At 42.8% G+C, this 8,925-nt stretch overlaps 1 protein-coding gene across 3 annotated transcripts in view; it reads right to left on the bottom strand.

Annotated features, from left to right (window-relative positions):
* C11H11orf65 (chromosome 11 C11orf65 homolog) overlaps window positions 1-8,925 on the bottom strand; it is an 80,619-nt gene extending 71,694 nt beyond the window's left edge. Inside the window, exons 1-2 of one of the 3 annotated variants that reach the window (XM_047753328.1) lie at window positions 8,594-8,925; window positions 3,414-3,703 (exon numbers count right to left, since the gene is read on the bottom strand). In XM_047753328.1, the coding sequence (XP_047609284.1) occupies window positions 3,414-3,435 (22 nt within the window). In that variant the 5' untranslated portion in view covers window positions 3,436-3,703; window positions 8,594-8,925. Of the gene's footprint in view, window positions 1-3,261; window positions 3,313-3,413; window positions 4,565-8,593 lie in introns of those variants that run through there. The other 2 variants (XM_047753330.1, XM_047753329.1) reach the window with 2 other exon arrangements.

Here is an 8,925-nt window from a genome sequence, read left to right on the forward strand (position 1 = left end):
TAATAAGGCCTATTCCAGTAATAGCACATTGAGTAGCCTATCAACAAAATCTTTGCCAGCCCTGGGAATGAGTATTCCTAGCACTATGGAACAAAATGGTCATGAAATGCCTCCCAAAACTATGGTCAAATGGGAGAGCCCTGTGAACTGAAGACTGGCACTTGCCATCTGTCTCTACACAGATTGCTGTGGCTGCTGACTTTCAACACCCCATGAAAGAGCTCAGAGCAGAAATCAAGAGTGAGACACCATGTGCTAAAAACTGGCAGAACAGGTCTTCAGATAGATATTTTCAGGAAAATATTTTATGAGCACAGTTCTTGCATCTCCTCGTATTTAGAAAAGCACTAAAATCATTAACAGTGATATCTGCCTTGTCAATCAAGGAAAATACTATTTAAAAATGGAGTAGCTAATACATCCAAAGTAATGCTAGACAGCATTAGGATCGTGATTTCAGGCAAGTCCTGGCATTGCTGGGAACTTGAGCTTTCTGAGCTGTGTCAGACTTGGGATGCCACTAGCCATTCCTTTTTTTTTTTTTGTCTTTTTGCCATTTCTTGGGCCACTCCCATGGCACATGGAGGTTCCCAGGCTAGGGGTTGAATCAGAGCCGTAGCCGCTGGCCTACACCAGAGCCACAGCAACTCAGGATCTGAGCCGCGTCTGCAACCCACACCACAGCTCACGGCAATGCAGGATCCTTAACCCACTGAACAAGGCCGGGGATCAAACTCGCAACCTCATGGTTCCTAGTCGGATTCATTAACCACTGAGCCGTGACGGAAACTCCGCCACTAGCCATTCTTAAAGCAATGACTGCTGGCAGCTGGTAGCTGCAGCCTCATTGTTTCAAGATAACCTCTTGTAACTATTAAATTTTCTAGACAATGAAATTGCTTTAGAGCAGACATTAGCAGTGAAAAAGGAAATACATAATGACCAATAGCTCCTGTTGTGTATATGTCAATACCATACTGGAAGTTAAAAACCTACTTAGACTAAAGTAGACAACTGGCTACCCGGCTATAAGTCTCCCCAAAGTGACAGTTTCAGAATGGGTTTGGGGCTAATTTTCCTTAATTCCTCAGGGAATGAGACATTTTTGTCTACTAAAGTTCCAGACGTCACTCCTCCTACTTCAACTGGTCTTTTGCACCAGAATGGTCAAGGGATTGAGCTCTTAATCATACAAGATTCAGATCCAGGACTTGGAACCCTAGAATATTTCTAATTTGGTGTCTATTCCCCAAATTGAGGCAGGACTAAGCCCCATTTTAGCAGGAAGTAGCCAGAGCAGTCATCACCCCATTCCGTGGAAGACTTGGGGAAAGATAAAAGAGAAGCAGGATTTAAAACTAAGTCCCCCTAAAATCGAGCTCCTTTGCCAAGTTTTTGATTAACATCTCTATCCAAAATGATTATTGTCTTTCTTGCCCAACACCTGTTCTCCTCAAGATAGAAGTGTAGCAAAGAAAGGGGGGGGGGGATGTAATAGAGCAGGGCCCTGTGGGGCTACCGGACACAAAAGCCTTTCTGTGTCCCCCATTTCTTTTTCTTGGGAAACAGGCCTCATTTAGCCTCCATGACCTTCTCTGAGTTCCTAGGGACAGGTTTAAACAGTTGCTAATTGGGAATGGAGGGGATGCAAAGACAAGGGAGGAAAAGTCAAACAATAGTACAGCCTTGGGGCTGGATCCTGTTTCCCTCTCAAGAGATACAGATAACAACACAGGCATCTTATATACCTAAGAGAAAAGTTATATTTCTTACACTTCTTTTAGAAATGAACACTTTAAAACTGAACAGCTGAGAGTCTTTCCTCGTCCTTCTCCTTGGCTTAATTGCACCCTAAACACAATCACTCATAAGCTAAAGATTAGGCACTGCTAAGCACAATTGCCTGTGAGTTAAAGATTACTAGCACATGTTTTTCAGGACCTTCCCTAGTTTGTTCTAATCTCTGATCAATATGCCCTTTTCGCAAGTAGTGTTATTCTAGGCAATAACCCAGAAGACCACCACCAGGATCATGCCAAGATCTCCTGACTCTAGCTTTGATAACTAAGATTCCCCCAAAGAAGAAGCATGCATGTTTGCCCCAGTCCTGATTCCTATCCAAAAACCTATTTTTCTCCTTTTTACTATAAAACTCCCCTCAATTCTTCCCCATGTAGGGCACAGGCATTATTACGCTGCTGAGGCCCCCTCTGCCTGGCAAAGCAATAAAAGCTAATTTTTTCTCTTCTACCCAAAACTCTGTCTCTGCACTTTCGGTTCTGCCGACGAGGCAGAATTTTGGCAACAGTTCCAATTTTTTCAAAAGCTGGAAAACAGTATTAAAACTAGTAATTTGCTGAGAACAGAACTTTTATCCCCCATTTTGTGTTCCCTACTTTTACTGAATAAACAAATGTGTTTCCTTAGAAAAGATACTAGTGGTTTCCAAGAGAGAGAGGTGAGGGAGTGGGATGGATGGGTAGTTTGGGCTTAGTAGGTGCAAACATATATTTAGAATAGATGAGCAATGAGGTCCTATTGTACAGCACAGGGAGCTATATCCAATCACTTGGGATAGAACATGATGGTAAACAGTATTAGAAAAGGACAGTAAATACGTGTATGACTGGGTCACTTTGCTGTACAGCAAAAATTGGCACATTTAAAGTCAACTATACTTTAATAAAGAAAATAGAAAAAAAAAAGCCCAAACCAAATGTGTTTCATAATCTTTATCAGTTTTGTAATTTTGTTTTTCCTTTTTTTCTGTGGTCCTTTATACCTAGAGTGGAAGAGGGAAAACAACCACTAGCCTCCTCCTTAAACACTCTTTTGCCCTTTTCCAAATGAAAAGGAAAACCATTTCGCGGCTCGTGTAGGAGAAAAGTCCAGAAAAAAAGGTAAGGTAAGGTAAGGCGTATTTCCCCTTAACCTGAAAGTGGACGAGACAGTGTCTCTGCAGGGTCTCGGGGCACCGCGAGCGAGAAGAACAGGCAGGGAGCGCTCTCCCACCAGAGTGACGCGGGCTACCCGAGGGCGAGAGGGAACGCGGGGAGGGGCTCGCACCCGGGCAAGACCATCAACGACAGTTTGGGATCCAATGGGCGCCTCGGAGAAACGAAACGTCATTACGAGGGCTGCACAAGCTCGGACCTCAAGGCCAGGAGCCTTCAATACATCGAGCCAGGGGAGGCTCACACCAGAAGGTCAATGCGGAAAGACAGCGGCTAAGGGGGAGGTGACACTAGTCCCTTCACTTACCAATCGCAGCAGGCCTGGTCTCCACTTGCGCTTTCTGTAACGCCGCAGACGGAAATGACGTAACCTAGTTCCGCTTCCGCCGGCCAGGCCTGGCCCGGATAGTCCCGCCTTCTGGCCCCACCCCTCGGCTCTGAGGTTTCCTGCGCACTTACCTTTTGGAGTCCCGGAATTCATTTTCAAGTGGTTGAAGCTGGTAGATACTCCCCTGCGATTATCAGTGGCTTTGAGGCAAAGGGAAGGGAAACCAAAGGGACTTTTCTGTGAAGTTAAGCTTTATTTTATAAAGCCAGTTAGTTCGACCAAGAACTTTGAAGGTGTTGCAGAAGGAGTTGCTGCTATGGTACTGTGGGTTCAAGGCTCTCCCGTTGCTGCGTTGCCGCCTAGGTCGCAGCTCTTGTTCCGATTAAGTCTCTGGCAGGAGAACTTTATGCAGCAGGTGGGACTATTTAAAGACGAAGAAGAAGATGTTGGAGAGAAATGTGAAATCTTCGCTATTGAATTAATTTATTCGTCCGTAAATAAAAGAACCTTCTAGCTCCTGGGCAGGATCAAGAAATAAGTGACATGTCCAATGCTCCTTCTAAATTTAAGCTCTTTAGTTGGTAAAACCTAAACCAACTTTTAAGTGAAAATATATGGCCTCTTAAGTGAATTCCCAGGTAATTTTAAATATTTAAATATTGCAGATCTAAAGCAAGTTTGATTTGCTTAAATTATAAACTTGGCAGTGCTTTAGTTGGTCGCTTACTGCATTGTCAGATAATCTTTTTCAGAAACAACCTAATTATATACTATTTCCCTCCTATGCTAATTCATGTAATGCAATTATACAATTAGTTCGTAAGGAAATTTAACATCTAGGGGGAAAAAAAACCCTGAAGAAAACAGTCCCCGTATAATACAGACTTGTACAGAAGAAAGTCCCTGTAGGCTAATTCATTGACTTGCTGAGCTTCCAAAGTTCTTTATCATCATCACAAATCAGAATAGCAGGAGATGTGAGTTTTAGTTTCCCTTCATGTAGTTACTTGATGCATTAATACACAGTAGCTATGAATAAAAAACTGTAAAAATATAGTAATGGAAACATGTATAGGTGTAGTTTTTGTTTATATATTACTTTCAAAATAAGCCCTACATATTTTTAATCAAGTGCCAGTCTGCTTACTGTTTGAGCATGTATTATTTTATCTTTAACCTAATCCAGATGAATTCAATAATTCCTTATTAATAGGCTCAAACCTTTTTCTATTGCTCTAATATAGGTAAAAAATTTCAATTTTTAAAAAATATCATTAAAGTAGGGAGTTCCCATCATGGTGCAGCAGAAATGAATCTGACTAGGAGCCATGAGTTTGCGGGTTCCATCCCTGGCCTCAGTGGGTTAAGGATCTGGCATTGCCGTGAGCTGTGGTGTAGGTTGCAGATGAGGCTCAGATCTGGTGTTGCTGAAGCTGTGGCAAAGGCTGGCAGCTGTAGCTCCAATTAGACCCCTAGCCTGGGAACCTCCATATGCCACAAGTGTGGCCCTAAAAAAGCAAAAACAAACAACTTTAAAGTAGCTAACAGAGGATCATTAGGACTCAAAGTCACCAGGTTTTCTATTTATTTATGTATACGCACTTGCTTAAATCTAGAAACAGTTTACTAGGAAACTGAACTCAGAGGAACTTCTGGGTAGTTCTACAAAAATCTTTCCTTCTTTCTCTCTCTGTTCTCCATATCCTTTGTTATCCTCCCCCTCTTCTTGTTTTTTTTTTTTTTCTCTTCTTATTATTACACAGCATGCAGTATTACATTTATAAAGTTACTATCCTTGCTTTCTAGTTAGAAAGTGAAGATTTATAAGCCATGTAAAGACAAGATAAAGGGAAAAAATGAATTAGTATGAGAGAAGAGGAAATATTTCATGCAGAGACAAAGGAGTCACAGTTACAAGCCATTTCTTCCTTTGCTGCTTAGACACTGGAACAGACCTCAGCAATGGACAAGACTGTCCCACATGTGAGCACGAAATCTTTTATAAATACTTCATGTTGCAGAAAACCACAGTGCCACACATGAGTGGGTGTGGGTCAAAGCCAAGAGTCTTAAAGTAGCCTAAAGGAAGCCAGAGGGGCCTCTAGCCAGGCATTGGTGCTCACGTTAGGAGCGAACAGTGTGAAAAATTAATCAACAGAAACCTCAATTCAATAGACTTAGGAGACCAGAAGGGGGAGTCTCATACCCTGTCACCACAGGAAGAAGACTCATCTTTCCTGGCAAGGACTCAGCCAACCAAAAGCCATGGATCCTTTGTTTACTATAGCCTTCCTAATCTCCTATCTATAAAAGCGCTCTCCTCCCCTTGTTCTGCGGGGACTTGCATGTAGCTCGCCATAGTTGCAGACCTGAATTGCAATTCTCCACTGTTCCCCAATAAACCCGTCTTTGCTGAAGAAGTATCCGGTAGTCTGCATAAGGTCACCAGCAATTTGAAAAGGATGGGAGAAGGGAGTGGGCACTATTAGCTATTCTTTGCACAGAATCTTTCTTCCTCACTCCCGTGACTCTTGTTAAGGATTGCCTGTTGCTTTTTTTTTTTTTTTTTGCCATTTATTGGGCCACTCCCTTGGCATATGGAGGTTCCCAGGCTGGGGACCTGCAGCTGCCGGCCTACACCACAGCCACGGCAACATGGGATCCAAGCCGTGTCTGCAACCTACACCACAGCTCACGGCAATGCTGGATCCTTAACCCACTGAGCAAGGCCAGGAATCAAACCAGCAACCTCATGGTTCCTAGTCGGATTCATTAACCACTGAGCCACGATGGGAACTCCGCCTGTTGCTTTCTTTTTTCTTTTTAAAAATTAATTATCTTCTAGTTTTATTGAAACATAATTGACATACAGCATTGAATAAGTTTAAGTCGTACAACATAATTATTTAACTTACATACATCATGAAATGATTACCACAGTAAGTTTAGTCAACTGCCCTGTTGCTTTCTTAAATGGGGCTTATCAACTGACAATGCTAATAGCAATGAATGAGTGTACAAAAATCAAGATGAGGCCCCATATCAGGTCTGTGAGTTAAGAATTTCTCTTACACCTACCTTAGTATCCTGAATTATACAGGACTTTCCCTTTTCAGTAGGACAATTTAAATTTGTTAACAAAAGAATAATGTTAGCAGGGGGGTGCTGGTAAACCACTTAAAAACAAATAACAAAACACTGATTTGTAGCATTTGCCAATTTCTGTTACTAAAAATACCCTCACTGTGAGCAATTTTAAAGTTCCAATGTGATATTTCCAAGCGTGAAGTTGGCAGTTAAATTCACTGGAGCCAGTAGGAGCAGGCTCCAGACTGCCAGTGTTCTTGGTATTTTATTAGGAAAGTTGCTGTCATGGCGGTTGCCATCATAGCACCCCTGCTCTTGAGCACGTGCACTTCAAAGGCTATTTTTTGTTACACTTTCATGTCAGATGGGATAACTATGTAAATCTAACCTGGGTCTTACATGTAACATACACTCTAGAGTTTTCAGAGGTAACAGAAAACTTTCATTGTGGCAACCTGACAGGAATCTTGTTATAATATTCTCCCCAATTTACAAGGCTCCATGTTACCCAAAATTATTCCAAGTCAGGAAATCACTTGCTGAATCACCTCAATTTTAAATGATAGGAACATGGGCAGAAGACAAGCCATTTTAATTGGAGGACTAATTTAGCCCACCTAGGTGACAAGTCCCTTTTCCATAGCAGCAGTGCTGGTGGTACAAGTGACCTCAGTGGTGGCAGAGGGCTCGTGTTACTCTTTGAGGAGGTGGGGTGGGGTGTGAAGGGGAAACAGCTTTCGTATTTCTCTAGCTGTTTCATTGTCATCTGAAGCATGCTATTTCTTCTTGTCCACTAGTTTACATTAACTCAACTGAAAGGCTTGGGTATTTGTCCCAAAACTTCTAGGGTGAGGATGATCCTGCTACTTCATTCCCTGGAATCCAGCCTCCTGACTTAGGTGGTCCTCAGTTCCCAGACCCTCAGAGTTGTGATATTACAAAGAATATATCTGATCTTTGTCTCTGATTCCTGGTACAGAGTTTCAAAAACTCTTAGAATTCCCTGAGTGATAGAAGTCTTTTTCATGGTAATGAGGCATTCATGGTGGGGATCCTAGGTAGCTTCGGAATTGGACTAGTCATCAAAAAGACCAAGCACACGTAAGGGGGTTGGGATGTTAGCTGTCCAAACTCCTGGGCGGGGAAGGAGGCTGGAGATGGAGTTCAATCACATGTTCAGTGACTTAATCAGTCATGCCTGCATGACAATCCCCCCCTAAAACTCTGGACACCAAAGCTCAGTGTAGCTTCCTAATTAGTGAGCACATTCATGTAAAGGAGGGTGACATGCCCTGTGCCATGCGCCCCTCCCCACCCCCTTTCCAGGGAGAGGACATGGAAGTTTTGTGCTTCCTTCCAGGACTTGCCCTATGAGGATCTTTTAAAATGAAACTCTAATTGTAAGTACACCATTTTCCTGGGTTCTGTGAGTATTTCTAGAGAATTATTGAACCTGAGGGGGGTCAGGGGTACCCCTGAATTTGCACTCAGTTGGTCAGAAGTGTGGGTAGCCTAGAGATCGTACTTGTGCCTGGTATCTGTAAAAGAAGTCTTGTGACACTAAGCCCTAAACCTGTGGCATCTGATGCTAAATCTGAGTGGTTAGCATCAAATTGTATTGAAGTACACTCAGTTGAGAGTGAAAAAAACAGGCAGCACATGAAAATATTTCTTTTTTTCTAACTCCTTTTCTGTCCTCCCCTTGCTTCTAGCTGTCCTAACTCCATCTACAGAGGCCACTCCCTTCCCTCTCCCAGCCATTTCCAGAATTTCCTATTTCTTCCCATAGAATAAACAAACTCCATGCATTTCCTTTACTTTTGTCTAAGAAATGTTGCAGGGTTGATTATCAAAATAAAGTTTAGTGTGGCTCCCTCTTCCAAAGGCTCTACAGAGAGAATCTGAAAAGAGATAACTTTGATCTCAGTAACTGGGACGGTTCCACAAGAGGTTGGCGTGAGGTGGGTAGAGGCAGCAGTGGCTGGGGTAGGGTAAACTGTGGTTCTGAGCATAAGAGGGATTCTTACCTTCTGGTTAATTTTGTCCTCACCTATTTGAAGTCAAACATGCCTCACTATCACAAGGATGATTTCCTTTCCCTCCAAATAAGAAATTTATATTATATTTCTCCCTTATTATGCCAAGGGAGAAATTATCCTGCCTGCTATGGACTGAAAGTTCATCCCCACCCCACCCCTAAATCAATATGATGAAACTCATCCACCTTGTGATGGCATTTGGAGACGGGGCCTTTGAGAGGTGAGTAGGTCATGAGGGTGGAGTCCTCAGGATGGCACTGGTGCCCTTCTCAGAAGAGATAAGAGAGCTTGCTTCCTCTCTCTTTGCTTTCTGCCGCGTGAGGACACAGCGAAGAGGCATTAGTCTGCAAATTGGAAAGTGGGCTCTCATCAGACATTGGATCCACCAGCACTTTGATCTTAGACTTCCAGCCTCCAGAACTGTGAGAAATAAATATTTGCTGCCAAAGCCACCCAGCGTATATTTGTTATAATGGTAGTGTGAACTAAGACACTGCACTTAGCTGTATTTTTACCT

The sequence above is a fragment of the Phacochoerus africanus genome, chromosome 11 (genome assembly GCF_016906955.1).
Source record: "Phacochoerus africanus isolate WHEZ1 chromosome 11, ROS_Pafr_v1, whole genome shotgun sequence".
In the NCBI taxonomy this organism is placed as follows: domain Eukaryota; kingdom Metazoa; phylum Chordata; class Mammalia; order Artiodactyla; family Suidae; genus Phacochoerus; species Phacochoerus africanus.